The sequence below is a fragment of the Callorhinchus milii genome, unplaced genomic scaffold (genome assembly GCF_018977255.1).
Source record: "Callorhinchus milii isolate IMCB2004 unplaced genomic scaffold, IMCB_Cmil_1.0 Scaffold4, whole genome shotgun sequence".
Taxonomy (NCBI): Eukaryota; Metazoa; Chordata; class Chondrichthyes; order Chimaeriformes; family Callorhinchidae; genus Callorhinchus; species Callorhinchus milii.
The window spans coordinates 73,551,436-73,571,570 of NW_024704745.1; the positions used below are offsets into that span (position 1 = coordinate 73,551,436).

General features: G+C 43.2%; 1 protein-coding gene across 1 annotated transcript in view; it reads left to right on the top strand.

Moving 5' to 3' along the window:
• Nucleotides 1–20,135, top strand: part of LOC103177183 (FRAS1 related extracellular matrix 2) — a 137,914-nt gene that overhangs the window by 66,367 nt on the left and 51,412 nt on the right. Inside the window, exons 4-6 of the mRNA XM_042334187.1 lie at nucleotides 4,387–4,617; nucleotides 12,306–12,431; nucleotides 18,763–19,011. Of these exons, the coding sequence (XP_042190121.1) occupies nucleotides 4,387–4,617; nucleotides 12,306–12,431; nucleotides 18,763–19,011 (606 nt within the window). The remainder of the gene's footprint in view (nucleotides 1–4,386; nucleotides 4,618–12,305; nucleotides 12,432–18,762; nucleotides 19,012–20,135) is intronic.

Below are 20,135 nucleotides of genomic sequence, written 5' to 3' on the forward strand. Positions count from 1 at the left end.
TCAAGATGCCTCAAAGCGCTTCACAGAATATGCTGGCATCTTTTAGCTCTGTGTCTTAATATTACTCTGGTGATTGCCAATGCAGGGAGCGTGGAAGCAATGCCTTCTTTATTTCTTTTAAAAAGGGGGTTGGGAAAAGTTACGACAGGCAAATTGCTGGAGGTGAAATGCTTCACACATGTCACTCTGAGCGGATTGTTCAGGTTTGCACAGAATTAAGTGCTAATTAAGTTAGAAGCTTTAAAACAAACAGCGTGCTCAGTTACAGCAAAATTAATCCCAAACTCTGCCCCCTGTTTATTTTTCTTATTAACGGCACAGGAACAAAAGGTCACCGGTTGAGATATCTCCCCCACGGTGAAACGCCAAATATTTTCAGATGAGGGGAGCTGTTTGTTAAAATTGTGCAATTTCCCCCCAAAAAGTGCCCCAAAATTTCAAAACAAAAAGGAACGCTCTGATATCTCTGCCTTTTTTTCATTTTTGGGGTGGGGGGAAGGTTTAGCTATTTTTCTGAACTGACTCTAACAATGCGGAACATGCTGAGTGCTGAGTTGTGATGGAAAGCTCCAGGTTACACAGACTGCACACCAGCTGTCAAAACAATTTTGCTTAACACTCTCACGGGGCAGGACACCCGTGTGTTTCTGCGCCCGGCGAGAGACCAGTCTGCAGGCTGGAAAATGCGGAGCAAATGGCTCGGTTATTAATCCGTTTTGGCAGATAAGGAAGTTTTTTTGCAAACTTTTCTTCCTATAATACAGAGGAAGCCGGGAGGGTGGTTTATTGTATACCATGGCTGGGCTCGTGGTTATAATAAATAAATAATAATCCTTGAATTTGATATATAGGAGTCCTGTAGCTCAGTGGTTAGAGCACTCGCCTCGAAAGCTGGGTTCGATTCCCAGCAGAGTGAAACCTTGGGCAAGTTTCCTTACTCCACACGCCTATTAATCCCTCAAGAAAAAAAATAATGTTACAATTGGTCACTTCAATCCACGACTGTTTGTGGGACACTGCTGTGAGCAATTGGCTGTCGCGTTTCACCTACAAATATACAGTCAATTCACTTTACACTATATTCTGTGAAGCGCTTTGAGACGTCTAGGAGACATGAAAAGGGCTATATGAAATGCAAGGAGTACATAACGCCTTATCACGTCTTCTAGACGTCTCAAAGCGCTTCACAGAATATACTGTAGAATGAATTGACTGTGTAGTTTTGCGGTTCTATTTGCGCATCCCCTTTCATCTGTCTTGGTTTTCGGAAGGTGCACTTGCGAGGGTAGCCTCATTGGTTCTGGAAAAATGCTTCTGTCCTGCCAGGGTCCACATTGAAAGAATGCTCTGTATGTGAGAGTGTGGGGAGAGGGAAGGGAGAGGGGAGCCAGCTACCTGGAGAGCTGGGCTCATTCATTACTTGGTATTTGTTTTGAAAAAATTGGCTTAACCACATACTTCTTCCCACGGCAAACAGTGCTACAGAAAATCCTGACAATTGCACTTCTCTGCTGTTATTGTATAAGTTATTAACACAAGCCAATGCTTTTGGTGAAGATTCTCGGACCAGCAGGGGCTCTCCACTCTCAAAAAGAGATGTCTCAGAGGGGACCTTATAGAGGTGTTTAAAGTATTAAATGGGATTGAAAAGTACCTCCAGAACGATGCTTTAAGATGCACTGAGACAACAACAAACAACAACAACAAATTGCATTTATATAGCACCCTTCATGTCGGGAGGACACCTTAAGGTGCTGGACAGTGAAGGGTTTGGACCCGGGCTTGGGGTTAGAATCAAGAGGGGCTGAGGACAAGTTCTTGAGACAATAGAACAAGAGGACACAGGTTTAAATCACAAATGGCAACTTGCTTTACCTTCTGTCCTGTGTATTTAGTGTTTAATCCTTAGTAATTTATTAATAAAAGTATTACAATTATGGGACAGATTATTGATATTTTCACTCCCTCAATACGAGACTATGGAATGAAATCCACTTTGCGATTGACTGTTCTGGGCCAGTCTGAGCTTGTCAGTTTTATCCAATGGAAAATTGCTGTATTTTGCAGGAGTTCAAGCAACCATGGTGCAGTTGAAAGTGGTCACCTCCTTGAAATAGGACAACAACTTGCATTTGTACTGTACAATTTACAATATATAGTGCCTTACACATTGGGAGGATGTCTCAAAGCGCTGAATACCTCTGGCTGGGCACCTGAGCTGGGGTGGGAGCCGAGGATGCAGGGGGAAGAGGGAAAGATGACCCCAAAAGGTAGGTCTTGAGATAGACCTTGACTGAGGTGAGGGAAGGAGCGAAGGCAGCCTTCATATAGGATAATGTCTCAGAGCACTTTACAAAGACTGGGTAGGACACCGAGCGAGGCAAAGGAGAGTTAACCATACTCATGGCCAAAAAGAGGTAGGTTTTGAGGCAGAACCTGAAGACAGATAGAGAGGGGTTGAGATGGGATTGACGGAAGGCGTTTCAGAGCTTAGAGACATAGGATCTGAAAGCTCGGCCCCGATGATCTCTGAGAGCATGGGTTCTTCCCACTTGACTCCTGTTAACCCTGGAGGTCATACCCTTCACAGGTGTGATGGTCCCAGCTGGATATGAGGCATCACAGCTAAGCCTGAACCTGCAAATATCCTACAGTAACATACAGACATCTCTAACAGGAATCACTGAATAACCAGCAAGAGCACAAATCCTGACTGAATTTCACTTCCTAACCCAACTGTATCATCTCAGTTGTCATGTTAAACAACAATATTAATCATTTGCATTTGATATAGAACAATTTGTATTTATATAGCACCCTTCACATGGGGTAGCTCTTGGGAGCTTAACACTGGCGTAGTTTGATGCCGAGCCGAGGAGAAAGGGGGAGATGACCGTAGGTATGATCGAAGAGAAAGATCCTCAGGTGCGATCTAAAGAAGGGTCAAGACAAAGGAGTTCCAAGGTTTGGGGCATAGAGTCTGAAAGCACAATCGTTAATGGTGGAGTGGAGGGGTTGAGGGACGTGCAAAAGTCCTGAGCAATAGCCTGTTATTAGGTTGTTAGTGTTTCACAGGATTTTACTGTAAAGTGCAGTAATTGTGCACCTGTAGGCAAATGTGTAGGAGATCAACTAACTCAGCACCAAATACACATTGAACTTGGGGGCCCTCCCAGTTTGTATGTGTCAGCTAGTCACTGGATAAACAGATAAACTTACTGACTCTGAGAGGGAAACAGCAGGGTGTCCTCTTTATGATATCTGTCAAAGTCAGATTAATATCTGAAATAACACAGAGCATGTAATGCAAAAGAAAATTGATGCTCTTCACTAGGGACACAGGTCAAGTGAGACACAGCAAATAGTATCCGCAGCATAAATACATCTAGTGTCAGATTTATAATTGAATGACCTGGGCAAAGACCATAAAGGCAATTGGGAACATTCTCTGATACAGTAGGTAATGCTGTGTAGTCTCTGGGTTTCCTTGGATATGAATGGAGAAGGGGTATGGGAGGAATGGACAGACAATTTGAGCTAAATTGCCTGTTTTGGAGCTGTATGGTCTCTGCAATGCTATGTAATATATATATAGCTTTGCCACTTGGACTGCATAGTTCTCCTTCTGTTGGTCTCAGAAGCGATTCCTCTTGAGCGCTGACTAAGTAACACTTATCAAATATCCAAAGTTCTTTGTTAATATGACAAGTTGCACTGATAAAATAGGAGGATGCCTCAAAGTACTTCACATGAATGGTGCGTCACAGTGAACAAGGTGGAATGGAGGCGGAACTTGACCAAAGAGATAGGCTTTTCAAAGTAGTGAGAAAGTGTGCACTGAGGGGATTTTTAGAGGCAGTTTCAGAGAACGGTGGGTTTAGCAGTTGAAAGCTTGGTCATTGCTCCAACCAGTCACTACACCTTACAGTAAAATCCTATGAATCTCTTTGAGACGTCCTCCTTATGTGAAAGGCACCAGACCAAATGCAGGGGTTATTTATTTATAAAGCACTCTGAGACTCTACCTCCATGAAAGGTGCTATATAAATGCAAATTGTCATTTGTTTGCATTTTTATTTCGTCCACTGTACATGTACCATTGCAGCTTCCCTGCTGTAGTTTGCAGTGTGTGCACCAGGCAAGCATCCCACATCTCTGAAACCATTTCTATTACTTGGAATGATTACTTTGCTGTTGTAAGTGAGGCATGTGGCTTCACGATCCAGCTTGCCTGACTGTAATAGTGCTTTATCCATTAATGGTGCAATCAAATGATCCCAGTTATGCATTTATTCGTTTCACCAGTCTGATACTTGGATCATTTGGAGATTGTGTGTCGGGTTTGTTTGGGATTTGATCCAACTGTGCTCCTTATTCCATTGACAGGCATCGGTACAAAGGATGGCACAGCTGAGAAGGATAAGGATTTCAGGGGAAAATCCCAGAAACAGGTGCAGTTCAATCCAGGTCAGACCACAGCCACATGGAGAGTCCACATTCTGACGGATAGTGAATACGAGGAGACGGAAACATTCCAGATTGTTCTGTCTGAGCCAGTCATGGGAGCGCTCGAATTTCCAGAGATCGCAACTGTGGAGATCGTTGACCCCGGCGATGGTAAATATCTCTCTCACTTACATTTCTACGTCTTGCCTGACTCTTGTAAAGCAGGGTGTAGTGGACGGGCACAGTGTGCACATAGTCGGTAGCAGCTGAAGCTGACGCTAATAATAATGATGATCCTTGCATTTGAAACAGCCCCTTTCACATCAGGAGGTCGTTTCAAAGCGCTTTCATGGGATTTTACTGTGAAATGTAGTGACTGTATTTTGTAGATGTGGTTCACGTGATCGAAAATCGAAATTTTAACAGAGCAAAAATGTGACTTGTGATGTGATAATTATCACATAGACCTCAAATGCGGTTAAACCCTGCCCTTAAAATATCTCCTTCATGCTAGTCGTAAGAATGCTAATGTCTCTCCCAAAAAAGGGAAGGGTTCTCATTAATTCCCCGGTTGGTATATGGGATTAATCCACATACCAAGTAAAAGTTTATAAAATGTTTATTTTACCTCAGCTTCCGGTCAGACCCTATTGAGCATGTGCGAAATTTTAACTAGTCCCTAGGCCCAAACATCACAAGAGGGTGTTCCCCAGACTCCGCCGTGAATACAGGGATCATTACAGAGTGAACACCCATTTCCATTTTCCCCACCTATTACAATTTCAGGTGATTGTTTTTTGCCCAGCCTCTGCAAAAGATTCAAAATTGGTACAAAGTCTTTTTTTCTCTTTAGGGAGGGAGCGAGGAATATTTGCTACCAAAACTATGCTGATACAATAATCTCTCCTTCAGTGGTTTGGCTGCATTTCAGCCAACTGAAGCCGCTGAGACATTAATCAGGTGTATAGGAGCTCAGCATGTTTCATAACTTTGCAAACTCTCTTTGAACCAATTGTTTGCTAGAAATCTGCAAAATATTGAGAGGCCTGAGCCGTTATGCGCCATGTACGTAACCTGAATCCCCAAAAAATCAGATTGAAAGAAAAGGTACAGACCAGCCATATTTTCCCTTATACTGTCTGTCTCAGGATAATACCAGCTGGGTACTGAATTGAAATGTCACTAGCCTCATTGTAATCCCTCCTCTTTCCAAGCAGAGTTATTCTATTTAAAGGTGATGCACTGATGCTCCTTTTACCCTCCATCTGGAACTCTTTCCCCAAATCTCTTAATCTCTCTGCCTCGCCCCTTCCCTCTCCTACTTTCAAATCCCACATAAAGACCTAACTTTTTCAGTGCACTTTCTGCCACCTCTCCCCCCCCTCCCTCACCATCCCTTGCTTCTCCCTTCCAGTTTGGGCTCCTACTTAATCTTTGTAAAGGGCTTTGAGATGTTCTGCCAAAGTGATAACCTGACTGAGTTGGTAACAATGTTGGGAGGTGCCGTCCTTCAAATGAGACATTAAACTAAGTTCCTGCCTGCCTGTTCAGCTGTACATTAAAAATCCAATGGCACTGTTCAAAAAGCAATGGGAGTTTCTTTCTCCGTGTGTCCTAGCCAGCAGTCCCCCAAATAAAATTGGTTATTCACTTCAAGACGTTTTGTGGAATATTCCTCTGGACAAATTGGCTGAGATGTTCCACCTATAAAAACACACAATCAATGCATTTTACAGTATATCCTGTAAGCGCTTTGAGACGTGCTACTGATGTGAAAGGCACTACATCAAATGTGAGCATTATTATTGTTATTATTAATGTGAAGGGAATTGTGTAAGTCTAAATTGTTGTTGGTGGTGGTGGTGGTGGTAGCAGTGTCCAAGCACCTGGAGTGGAGAATTGGATGGGAAAAGCCAGAAGCCTGAGCAACTTTCTGAAGTCACCCCACGTACCAACATAAAGGCAGTAAATGCTCCTTTTCCTTATCCATATAACTGCACATTAGTGACCCATTATAATTGCCCCAGCTCTTATGCTTTTGCCTATGTTCATTAACTTGAATGTTGTTGGTGAGTGTCAAATGCATGTGTCTACTACTTTTAGACTTGATTTAGTTTTTACTTTGTGGTTAGAAATGAGGTACATTCTACAACTCGTGAGATGTGCCAAGCCCTCGGGATGTTTTTTTGGAATGATAACAAGAGTCGCCTGGGGATCACTTTACTGCCATCACTTCATTGTCATTTAATAGCCTTAGTTCCTTTTGATGGTGGCCTAGTTGAAGCTGATTAACTCCATTTGAAACTGTTTGAAGTTTCTCCTCTCCTTCACTGCGTATTAGTTCTGCCTTGTCTTAGCTTCCACGGAGGTAATTGGTAGATTGATCTCACTGCCAGAGAGACTTTTAATATTGTGGAAGCCTTTGACTAAACATAACCATTCATTAGACGGGACACCGAAGGGGTTATCTTCCACTTGCTGATAAATTTACTGAAATGTAATTACCTGACAATATTAACCCAATTGAGGGTCCAAAATCCCCCTCCTCTTGCCTCTAGGACCATTTTGTCTTGAAATTGTGAAAAATTAAATTTGATCTTACTTTGAAAGTCCCATATTACAATTTTGACACAGCTGAGTGCAAACTGTCACATTTGCCAACAAATACACAGTCACTACTTTTCACTGTGAAGCCTTGACAATTTAATAATTGTATCAATTGCAAAAATTGTTAAGGATTATTATTTGATGGGTTCTCTTTAAGAACTGTTTTTGAAACAAAATGGCCTTACTTTCTTAATTTGAAGATTATGCAAAATTATGAAAAGTTCGTAAATCATCAGATCTTGCTTTGGTGACATTATTAACCATCCTCCTAATAGGAATTAGTATTGGATTGCAAGATCGGAACGTGGACCATATTTCAGAAAATTAAAATCGTGGAATCCTGGAGCGTGTTGGTTAGAGTACTCACCTCACACGTGAGAGGACCTGGGTTCGATTCCCGGGCAGAGCGAAATCTTAGGCGAGTTTCCTTACACCATGCATCTCTGTTTAACTAGTAGTAAGTAGGAACCCAGTTATTAGTCGATTGTCGGATAACTTTTCCAGGGGTGAGCATTATTTCAACAATAGAATAATAATAAAATAATAATAATTTGGTCACTTAATCCATGACTGTTTGTGGGACACTGCTGTGCACAATTGTCTGCCACGTTTTACCCACAAAATATACAGTCAATTCACTTTACAGTATATTCTGTGAAACGCTTTGCGATGTCTAGAAGTCGTGATACAATGTTAAGGAGAAGCAAATAATGTAGGAGAGCAGCTGAGTAGCTTCCTTACATGTGAAATGAATCAGACCCATTCCAGAGTGCCCACAGCTCGGGTGCCCAGCCAGTACTGTCAATCACTTTGAGATATCCTCCCAGAGAGCTTTGTTAATATAATTGGCATAGAAAACCAGGAACCTCTGAAGTTTAATTCTGCGAGTTGCTTTCCTTTCGTACCCTCTGTTATTGTATTTTTCAAATACAGGACGTGATGCTCTGAATTCCACTTACTTTCAGCTTGTGAGACCATTGTGTCTTAAAATATAAGATCGCTCATCAGAATTGAGGAAAATTCTTAAATTCTATCAATTTCCGTAGTTTTTAAAATCGAAGATGGATTGAAGATTGTGTAGTATTTAAGTATAATAAGTATATAGGAGTCCTGTAGCTCAGTGGTGAGAGTACTCACCTCGCAAGCGAGAGACCTGGGTTCAGTTCCCAGCAGGGCAAAACCTTGGGCAAGTTTCCTTACTCCACACGCCTGATAATAATCCCTCAAGAAAAAGAAATAATAATAAAATTGGTCACTTCAATCCACGACTATTTGGGAAACACTGCTAAGTGCTATATCCAATGCAAGGATTATTATTATTATTATAATGCGAGGGACCCAAACCACTATATTAAAATGCAGTCTGATTGAAATCTGGCTGGGGTGAGAATATTCCTCTGACCTCGGATTGACATCCTTCACACTGAGTCGTTTACCTGAAAGAGGAATGCATCTGCAGGTAAATTGTTTGAAGGAAAGATTTTGGATTGCACTGCAAGGTTAAAATGAGCAGAACATTGAGTTGGTATGTGGCTTGCAAGCCAGAGCAAGGAGCAAGGATTGCAGCCAGTTCTGACTTTTAGCAGCTAATCTGATAATGCTCTCAAAGATGGGAAGCTCACTGCTGGCACAGAATGATGGGTGACAGAGGGTAATGTGTAGCTGTGGCTGTTCAACAGCTGGACTTGTTCCTTTTGGCTCGTCCACAGGAATTTGCTGTTAACGTAGCAGGTCACAAACCAAAAGTACTAGATAAAACGAAGAGGAAAGAGCTGATTCCTTTACTCGCTAGGATTTAGAAACAATTCCTCACGCTCCCAAGTTTGGTGCAACTTTAACATCAACTTGCATTTATATAGCACTCTGCTGGTAATGTCACAGAGCGTTTTAGAGGGACAAGATTGAATGCCGAACAAGGGAGAGGGGGAGGTGGCCATAGGCATGCTCAAAGAGGTAAGATTTGAGGCAATAACAAATTGCATTTTTAAAGCGCCTTTCACCTCGGAAGGACGTCCCAAAGCGCTGGACCGGCAAGGGTTTGCACCCAAGCTGGGGGTGGAATCAAGAGGGGCGGAAGGCAAGGGGGTGGGAGGGTGACTGAAGACAAGACTTGGAGATGATTTGAGAGAGCTATGAGGTGGAGTGCAATAGGGAGGAAATTCTAGAGAGGAGCGTGGAGCTGTAGGATAGGCCACTTAATACTTTCACTTCTCGGATGAGGGTGGAAAATTTACCCCCAAGAAAATGCCTTTTTTTCCTCCTTCCCCTACAAATACTAAGCGCAAAGAGACAAGATTAGTTTCAGCTACAAGCCTCCGTTCACTTGGATGGCAGACATGGGATTTAAAGAAGCTGGCAGTTTCCCTGTGTTGCAGTGCAAAGTCCAATTTTCACCACTTCCAGGTTACTTAGTCTTGCAGGTGCTACATCATATAAATAAATAGCACAAAACAATACAGGGCAACCCTGTTTTAATGAAATCTGTAGGATCCAGCAAATTGAAGTCTGCAGTACGAACAAACATCCAAAACATCTGCTAACAGTCAGTGGTTCTGGGTTCGTGAAATCCCTGGGATTTGTCTCACATGCACTCAGAAATCTGCCCAACAGCTCTTCCAATGTACCTCTCAGTCAGGTGGTACAAGGGCAGGGGCTTGTGTGGGTGCGAATGGGGTTTGCCAAGGACAGGGGTTCATAAGAAATGTCAGGTTCGTAATGTATCTGCTTTATAAATCTTAGAGGTGCTGCATTGATGGGCGATGTTACTGGGTTTCTCCGGTATAAAGAACTTAAGGAAGCTATTGCTAATAAGATTGCTTTATTGTCTGTTTGGTCATATTACATATGTGGAACTCTCAGCCTGGTTTGGATACTCTTAAGTATGTGATGGGTTTCCACATGTGTTTGGCCAAAAATAAAAGTGCAAAGCAAGCTTTTGAAAAATCTGATGCACCATTGCCTTTATGTCAAATACTTAACCAGCACACAAACAGTGGTGAACAGAGATTGGCATTGTGTGTATAAGTCCTTGGCCAAAGAATGGCGAAGGTCATTCAAAACTCTGCGCCCGCATTCTCACCTGCACAAAACTTCGTACCCCAATTACTCCAGTCTTTGCCAAACTTCACTGACTCCCTGTCACAGAGCGGATCGACTTCAAGATCCTCACTCTAGTGTTTAAATCCCTCCATTCTTTGGCACCCCCTATCTCTCTAACCTCCTCTCTCCCCACAGCAGTACCTGCTGCCTCCACTCTACTGGGTTCAGCCTCCTCTGTGTCCCCCCACATCCTCCACTCCACCATCGCCGGCCATGCCTTCAGCCACTACGCCCCAAAACTTTGGACCTCCCTCCCTCAACCCCTTCGCCTTCCCCCCCTCACTCCTTTCCCATCTTCAGGTCGCGCCTGAAGACCTTCCTTTTTGACCGTGCCTACGGTCACCTTCCCCCTCCCCCTGGCTTGGCCTTGAGCTCTACCATTGTTAAGCACTCTGCAATGCCGCCCAGCATGGAAGGCGCTATATAAGTGCAAGTTGTTGTTTTCAGTGCTGTGTGCTTTAAAAGTAGCTACCAATTTTAAGCTTAAGCAAGCTACGTAGAGCAACAGAGAGTGATACAGCATGGCCATTTGACCCAACTAGTGTGTGCCACACAAGCGCCCACTCCTCCTACTCCCCTTACCATTGCCCTTTTATTTATTTCCTTCTCCCTCATATATGCATCAAATTTTTTCTTCAATATATTGCTTGTACTTTTTTGCTTTTTACTTCAACCACATCTTAGGAGTAGGGAGTTCCACATTCGCACCATTCTCTGCATGAAGAAGTTCCTCCTAAACTCCCTATTAGATGTGTCGCTGGCTGTCTTATATTTTACGTTCTCTAGTTTTAGCTCCTTCTGAAGAAAGACAATGAGAGCTCAAATTATCTTTTCGGTTCACATTGATGTATCATGACTCATGAAGTATCCCTAAATATTTTGCTCTATTGAGCACAGTGGTGCCAGCATTAGTTTTGATTTTGGATATGAGGGATCGCTTTGATGGATGGCCAGGATCTTCAATGTGCTTCGTGGAACAAAAGTGTCCGTACTTATTTTAACTGTGAGAAGTGCATAATAATAATAATAATAATCCTTGCATTTGATATAGCGCTTTTCAAGTCTTCTAGATGTCTCAAAGTGCTTCACAGAATAGACTGTAAAGTGAATTAACTGTATATTTGTGGGCAAAATGCAGCAGCCAATTGCGCACAGCAGTGTCCCACAAACAGTCATGGATTGAAATGACCAATTTATTATTGTTTTGTTTTGTCGGGATTATTATTAGGCGTGTGGAGTAAGAAAACTTGCCCATGGTTTTGCCCTGCCTGGAATTGAACCCAGGTCTCTCACTTGCAAGGCGAGTGCTCTAACCACTGAGCTACAGGACTCCACGAAGCATAACCCAGACCTCCTGCTGGAGTAGCAAACCAAGTGAAGGTCAATGGGCTGTCTTCAGTGTTTGCACAAATACTTAGAATCTTTGCTTTTGAAATTGTCGGCCACTAAATAACTAGCCATCTAAAAACTATGTTAACCACTTTGCTGCAATTAACAGTATAAGGGTAAAGTTTACGGCATTGAATAACAACAACAACTTGGATTTATATAGTGCCCTCCACTCCGGACGGCGTCTCAGAGCGCTTCACAGTAACGGATCCTGGGGCCGAGCCAGGGGGAGGGGGAGGAAGGTGACCAAAGGCGCAGTCGAAAAGAAAGGTCTTCAGCAGAGACCTGAAAATAGGAAGAGAGGGAGCGAGGCGAAGGGAGTTCCAGAGCCTCGGGGCATAGTGGCTGAAGGCACAGCCGCCGAGGGTGGAGCAGAGGACTCGGGGGACAAGGAGGAGGCCAGACCCGGAGGAACGAAGGCAATGGGCACTGTTTTGAGGAGAGAGAAATTTAGCGAGGTAGGGGGGGTGCAGAGGAGTGGAGGGATTTGAAGACAAGGGTGAGGATCTTGAAGTCGATCCTCTCTGGGACAGGGAGCCAGTGCAGTCTGGCAAGGACTGGAGTAATCGGGGAGCGGAGTTTGGTACGGGTGAGAATGCGAGTGGCAGAGTTTTGAATAATCTGGATTTTATGGATGGTAGTGGATTTCATCTCCATTCCTATCTTTCGGAATCGTACATCTTTATTACACCAATGACTGTGAGCTCTGCTGATGTACTGCTTTCTGCTAATATACTCACGTCCCCTCCCTTTGTTTCTTTCAGAGTCGACTGTCTTTATTCCTCAGTCTTCCTACACCATTGAGGAAGATGCTGGCGAGCTCCTGATACCGATCAGGAGGACAGGAGATGTGAGCCAGGAGCTCATGATTCTCTGCTACACACATCAAGGTCAGTCACCCGTCAGGACACCCAGTTAAGGTGGCATGTACAAACCACCATTTCTATTGCTGATCTGTGCAGAACTCTTATGGTTCTTTTATATTGTGTCTTTGCCTCTGATGGCAACCTGTAATGTAAAGAGTCCAAATAGACCCACATCTTCCATGGACGAGATAAAACGTGCCGAAGTGGAAAGTTGTAAGAGATCTAGGGGTGTAAGTTCCCCATGTTAAAACAGTGTGAGGCAGCAATAAACAAGTGAGATACCAGGCTATATTGCCAAATCAGTTGAGTTCACATCCCAAGAATTAGGCTATATAGTTCTCTGGTCAGATCATACCAAGAGTGTTGGCATACAGATCTGATCAAAGTGACATAAGAGAGCTGCCCAGACACAATCAATTTGGATGTTTAAAAGATAAGACAACTGTCATAGTCAATTGTTTTGAGTCCAATATTTCAGCAGCTTCGTTAAAACTGAGCACGAATAAATGGCCGACTTCTGTTCAATGGGCCGTCCCTAATATCACTTCCTGCAGGTTGTGGTTTGGAGAAAAGGTGAAGTGGGATTTCACCATCTGCCACAATCTAATAGACTGGTGAACAGGCTTGATGGGCTGAATGGCCTCCTCCTGTTCCTGTCTCCCTGAGTCGTCGTGCTATTTATGAAGGAAGGTAATCTGAGGTTTCGGATGAAAATGAAAAAACACAACAGCTGCACCACAGGGTGAGGCTTGTGTGTCTCACAACACATTTCATCTCTCGGGTGCTGCAATATAATAGCAGCATTACACCACCCTACAGTTCAGCCCGTCAAGGGGATGTGGATTGATAGCAATTAGAGACACGATACTCCGTAAGAAAACTCCTTTAAGCCTATTTTTGTGAGATTTTGTTTCAGATCTTTTCAGAGCTACTAGTTTGCAATTTTCAAAATATTCACGGCCATTAATCTCTTAACATAAATAATCCTTGCATTTGATACAGCGCCTTTCACGTCGGGAGCACAGCTCAAAGCACTTCACAGGATTTACGATAAGTGTAGTGACGCTGTCGGCAAACTCAACAGCCAATTTACGCACAACAATGTCCAACAAACAGCTTCTTGTACATTTCTGGACATCACTGAATAATAATAATCCTTGCATTTGATATAGCGACTTATCACTTCGTTGAGATGTCTCAAAGCTATATTGTAAAGTGGATTGACTGGGTATTTTGTGGGTGAAATGAATCTCTCAGAATTTTGAGCGGATATGCATGAGATTCCCTCCTAGTGAGCTCTGGGTGATGTTCTGGTGTAACACAAACAGCCATTCTCTCGAAGCAGCCTTTCCTATTTCACACCTTCAGATCATCAAAGCTCTCATCTTGAGTTACTGATCTGGGTTTAAGAATTCTGCTGGTGTTATCTGAAAAGTGAATGTCTCCCCGGATCCAAATCAAACCACACTGTGCATGTAGGAACAGAATACGGTCTCTAACTACGATCAGCTGCTCTGCTTGAGTTGAAAGATGGATTTCATTCTTATGTTAGCAACCCCAGCCGAGCTAAGTTAAATCAAGAGATAAGCCACTGAAAAGGGCCATTTGTTCAATTAGTCCATGCCGGTGTTCATACTCCTCATGGGTCCCAACTCCTATTCCCCTCACCTATAGCCCTCTATTCCCTTCTCCTTCATATATGCATCAAGTTTTCTTAAATACGTTGATGTTATTTGCTTCAACAACAGCTTCAAATAGTGAGTTCCACATTCTTACCACCCTCTGCGTATAGAAGGTCCACCTAAATTCCCTATTAGATTTACCACTGGCTATCTTATTTTGATACCATTTAGTTTGGGACTCACCAACAAGTGCAAACCTCTTATCAAATCCTTATCATAATTCTCTGAACAACTCTATCAGGTTCCCTCTCAATCATCTGAACTCCAGAGAGGATAGCTGCAACCTGTCCAATCTTTCTTGATAGCTGTATCCACTCATACCTACTAATATGTGTGTAAATAATTATTAACATTGTAATCTATTTATATGGCATATAAATTTACATGTATTGTGGAGTTGTGTAGCTCAGTGGTTAAAGCACTCGCCTCACAAGTGAGAGACCTGGGTTCGATTCCTGGCAGGGCGAAATGTTGGGCAAGTTTCCTTACTCCGCACGCCTCTGTTTACCTAGCAGTAAGTAGGAACCCGGTTGTTAGTCGATTGGCGGATCGCTTTTCCAGGGGTAATAATTCCTTTAAAAGAAACTAAATAATAATAATAAATTGGTCACTTGAATCCACGAGTGTTTGTGGGACACCCCTGTGTGAAATTGGCTGCCGTGTTTCGCCCCCAAAATATACAGTCAATTCACTTTACAGTATATTCTGTGAAGTTCTTTGAGATGTCTCGAAGACGTAATTAGGTGTAATATCAAATGCAAGGATTATTATTATTATAGCATCCTTCACTGGGGGCAGAATCTTGGAGCGCTTGATAGTACAATATCTTTCCATTAATATGCTGACAGTAACTGTGCACAGTTTTCCAAATATGGTCTAACCTGGGTTTTAGATATATTTAACATTACTTGGCAGATAAAATAAATCGATAAAATAGGAATTTGAACACAGAAAGAGGTCAACAAATCCACAAAGCCTGTGTTGTGCACAGCTCCACTGCAGCTGTCTACTACAATCCCAATTTCATGCACTTTCCCCCCATTTCCCATTGTTTCTCTTCAAACACTTATGCAATCCTTATCTAATTCTACATAGATTTATTTTTGTGTCGCACAACAAAGTAAACGCAACAAAATGTAGTTTGGGAATAGGGGAACACCGTTCCACTGCCAGCAATAAACAAAGCAACAACTGCATTCGACTCAGTAGAGCTTCATATCACCCCATCCCCCCTCGGCTCCCACCCCCAGTGACTAAAGTGCTTTGAGATGTCCTCCCAACCTGTAAAGTACTATATAAATATACATTGCATTTATCGACTACTGAGACTGCAGATGTTAAGATGAAAGACTGAAACCCTTCTTCTGCTTTAAACTGCCATCACCGCCTTTCCTCTTAGCTCCACCTTCACTGTTTTGTCCTTGCCTGGTTTCATTCTTACCATCCCAAAGTCTCCACTTCAGATCTGCTTCTCCCACCGCCGCACTGAAACATGTATCATTCCTCAGGGCTGTATCCTCAGTCCGTTCCTCCTTAATATCTACATATTCTCGCTAGGCGATGTCATCCGCAGGGATCAGATTAACTTCCACATGTATGCAGATGACCCGCTACACCATCTCTGTGTCTCCACCCTCAATTCCAGGATCACTGCTGTTCTGACTGATTGCCTGTCAGGCATCAAGTCCTGGATGAAAGCAAACTTTCTCCAGTTGAATATGACAAGACAGAGTTCCTCCTGTTTGGCTCCTGGCAGCATCTTATCATCTCAGGCACTGACACCACCACTATTCATGGATGCAGATACCACCCACCTCATGGAGTCGGTGCGGAACTTCAATGTCTTGTTCGACTGTCAGCTGTCCTTTAAACCTCTCATCTGTGACTTGACCCATTTAGTTCTCTCCCGATTCCGCAACATTGCCACTACATCTCCCCTCAGACCTTTATTCATTCTTTTATCATGTCCAAGCTAGACTATGCCAACTCTCTGCTAAACGGACTTCCCAACTCTTCCCTCCACAAGCTACAGACCATTCAGACCCCTACAGCTCATGTCTTCTCCACGAACCCATCACCCTCATCCTTGCTTGGCCTCACTGGCTCCCCATCCCCCAGGGGATCAAATTCAAGATCCTCCCCCTCACTTTTAACCCTGTGTCTTGCCCCACCTTACCTCTGTGACCTTCTAAATCCTACCAACGGTACCAAGCCAAGTCCTTGCTGGACGCTGGCCTACTTCATGTCCCTGCCCTACCTTTTTGCCCTCACCCTTTGGAACTCCATCCCGAAGCCCTGTTGTCTTGCCCCTTTCCTTATCTCCTTCAAGGTCTGTCTGAAGACCACGCCTTCGGTCTTCTTCCCAACCCTCCTGAATCCGGGAAAGCTGATGTTTTTAAAATGCTGACAGGTTCTGTTTAAAAACCCACTACATGAATATCTTGTTGGGGTTTCATGACCTTATTGATACAGTATGTGAAGAGTAGTTTAAACAGGCTAGCTCTGGTGCTCATGCCTCTCGCCAACAGGAAGACCTTGTTAATTTCTTATGCTGCAGCTGACAAGTTAGTGATGAGTTAGATTTGAATTATCCATTACATCTCAAGGTTCGGCGCAATAATAATAATAGTAAAAATAATAATAATACTATGGTTACTCAATTCACAACTGTTTGTGTGACACTGCTGCGCGCAATTGGCTGACGCGTTTCGCCTACAAATATACAGTCAATTCACTTTACAGTGTATTCTGTGAAGCGCTTTGAGACGTTTAGAAGACGTGAAAAGCCCTATATCAAATGCAAGGATTATTGTATAGCGTCTTTCACATCGGAAGGATACCTCAAAGTACTTTGCTCTGCTGGCTTGGGGTGGACGTTGACGGGGTTGAGAAGTGAAAAGATGACCGAAAGCATGGTCAAAAGAGTACATTTTGAGACGGATCTTGAACAACAACAACAACAAGATTCCATTTATAAAGCGCCTTTCACGTCAGGAGGACGACCCAAGGCGCTGCACAGTTGGGTCATGACCCGAGCAGGGGGGAAATGGTCAGGGTGAGGGGAGGGAGGGAGCGAGGAGGGGGAAGAGAGTCGAGAGGGGAGCTGAAGGCACGGTCAAAGAGAAAGGTTTTGAGACCGGCCTTGAAGGAGGAAAGGGAGGAGGCGGCGAAGGCACTGGGGGATAGAGTTCCAGAGCCTCGGGGCTGAGAGGCTGAAGGCCCGACCACCAATGGTAGGGCGATTGGGGGATGTGGAGCAGACCGGAGCCGGAGGAACGGAGGGTAACAATGGAGGGAGGAAGTGAGTTGGAGGGAATCTATGATGGAGAGAAATCCATTACTATATATCCGAGTATCCAGAATGAAAATAAAAAAAAATGGAAACAGTCTCTCAATGTTCACCCAATCAAATCCGCTCATAATTGCACTGTATGAGGAAATGAAGCCATCCTTTCTGTTTTGCCCATGACTGATCATATTATTTTACAGCCAATTGGATTCCCAGCACTTGAGGCTGAAAAGCATCAACCATGAGCAGAGTTCAGAAGACTAGCCTCTGGTATAAAACTCCTAAATTAACTACAGTTCACAGAGAGAAATATTAGTGAATTATTGATGGAAGCCTGAAGCTGATTCAGTAATTGGAAATGCCAAGCTAAATCCTACACACAATAAGTTTGGCTTGATGTTATTTTAGTTTAAGTACTGTTGTATCAGGGTTTAATACCAAGTTTACATGTAGTCCTTTCTAATGTGTCAATCCCAAGTGTAATTAGATGTGCCAGAGGCAAATTCCCTTGATATTGTTGGATATTAATAAGCTGTTTCCACTTGTTGCTGATCCAAAACAAAAGGACATAAATACAAGGTAGCCAGCGGTGGATCTAAAAGGGAGTTCACAAGTTCACAACTTCTTTATGCAGAGGACGGTGAGAACGGAACTCACTGTCGGAAGCATGAACACATTTAAGAGAAGATTGGTTGTGTGGGAGAAGGGAATACAGAGGTTTTACCAACCTTCTGATTAATTTTGATTATTTGGGTTAGAAATTCCATTTAGGTCTAGATTTACTCTATTTTATCTATTTACCACATAAACTCCTTCTGATGTGAAAGGCGCTATACCAAATGTAAGGATTAAAAAAAATGTGGTCACTCAATCCAAGACTGTTTGTGGGACACTGCTGTAAGCAATTGGCTGCCGTGTTTTGCCCACAAAATGCACAATCAATTCACTTTACAGTATATTCTGTGAAGCGCTTTAAGACGTCTGAATGACGCGATAAAGCGCTATATCAAATGCAAGGATTATTATTATTTTTGTAATATTTTAGAGTCCAGAATTTGACAAAATCAGCTTTAATTTTGAAGTCTGTTTCTTGTAAGAACTACCGAACAACTGACTTCAAAGTTACAGCTGAATTTAACAAGTTGCCAAATTCTGAATGCTCTAAAAGGCTACATAAATCTAGACCGGGTAGAACTTCTCCTTGATGGTAAGTCTGATATTGACTTTTATGTAACAGATAAAGATGGGCAGCACCACAGTTGCAAAGTATTTAGTTCCTGAGATGACAAGAGAATGAAAATGTTGGTTCAGGACAAAGGAAGAGATTATTGGCTCGGATTAGATGCTTGAGATTGAAATAAATCTTTTGATCCTTTTATTGCAGGCACTGCCACTGGGACCATCCCAACCACTGTGCTGTCCTATTCTGACTACATTACCCGGTCTGAGGATCACAACAGTGTCATTCGCTTTGACAAGGATGAAACAGAGAAATTCTGCCGCGTTGTCATCATTGACGACTCCCTCTATGAAAACGAGGAGACTTTCAACATCACCCTGAGCATGCCCATGGGGGGCAAAATAGGAGAATTCCCTTCCGCTCAGATTATTATCCTGCCAGATGCAAACGACGGTAAGGCCTGATCTGTTCACCTTGTTCCATCAGTGGGTGACCGTGACAACCAACCGGCAGGTATGTCCAATCTGGCCCATGTTTGAAATTCCTTTGCTTGGGGATTCTTCCCAATTAGCTCCTGTTAATCCTGCATGCAAAGCCGAGGTGAGTAGGGTGTCCCAGCTCGGCAGGCAGTAGGAAGCTTACCACGCACTGCTCTCAATGGCAAGCTGTGCTGTTTTAGCTAGTTAAATTCCAGCAGGACCCCAACTTCACTCTGGGGTCCCCAAGTCTTAGCTCCTGCTCCGGAATTAAGTAGGGTGCATCCCTCCAAGGAGAGTGTGTGCATTCCATTCACAGGGAAATTTCCATGTGTGTCATATGTGGGTGGAATATGTAAGGATATGTAGGTGACATATGGATGTTGAACTCTCAATCTGGTTTGTATACTCTGAGGCATGGTGATGGGTTTCTGCATGTAATGATGGCAATGGTTATGGTTACGTTTCATTTGTTTTATACAGCAGGAGGCCACAAGTGTCCATTGTCTAGCAGTTGAAATCCTGTTGAATTCAAAACTGATGGGGTTCATAAAAGTTCAGATCAAGAACGTAGAGAATGCTACAGGAATATGTGTGAAGCATGACCGGGGTAATTATTCTGTCTAAACCAGGACTAGAGGATAATTGAACAGCAGATTATAAACACTCCACTCTTTCCCGTCACCTGAGATGTCTCCAGTTTGCTTCTGTCTAAGAACGCTGCTTTACCTGACTGTTGGCTGTGCTCAGTATGGGCTCTCGCTAGCGATTTGAAGTTTTATTATCAACGGTCACGTGAGGATAACGGCTCAAAGCACTTCACAGAATTTACTATTCAAGTGTAGAGACGGTATGTATTTTGTAGGAGAACGAGGCAGCTAATTTATGCACAGCAATATTCCACAAACAGCTATAAAGTATGAATGATCATTTTTATCTGGGTAGATTATTGGCCAGGATACTAGGAGAAACTCTGTTCTCTTTTTGAATAGTGCCGTAGGATCTTTACCGTTCACCTGAACAGGCAGGCAGATTCAGTGAGACATCTAATCTGAAGCATGACATCTCCATGCCTACTTTTGCCGTTTAGTTCAGCATGTT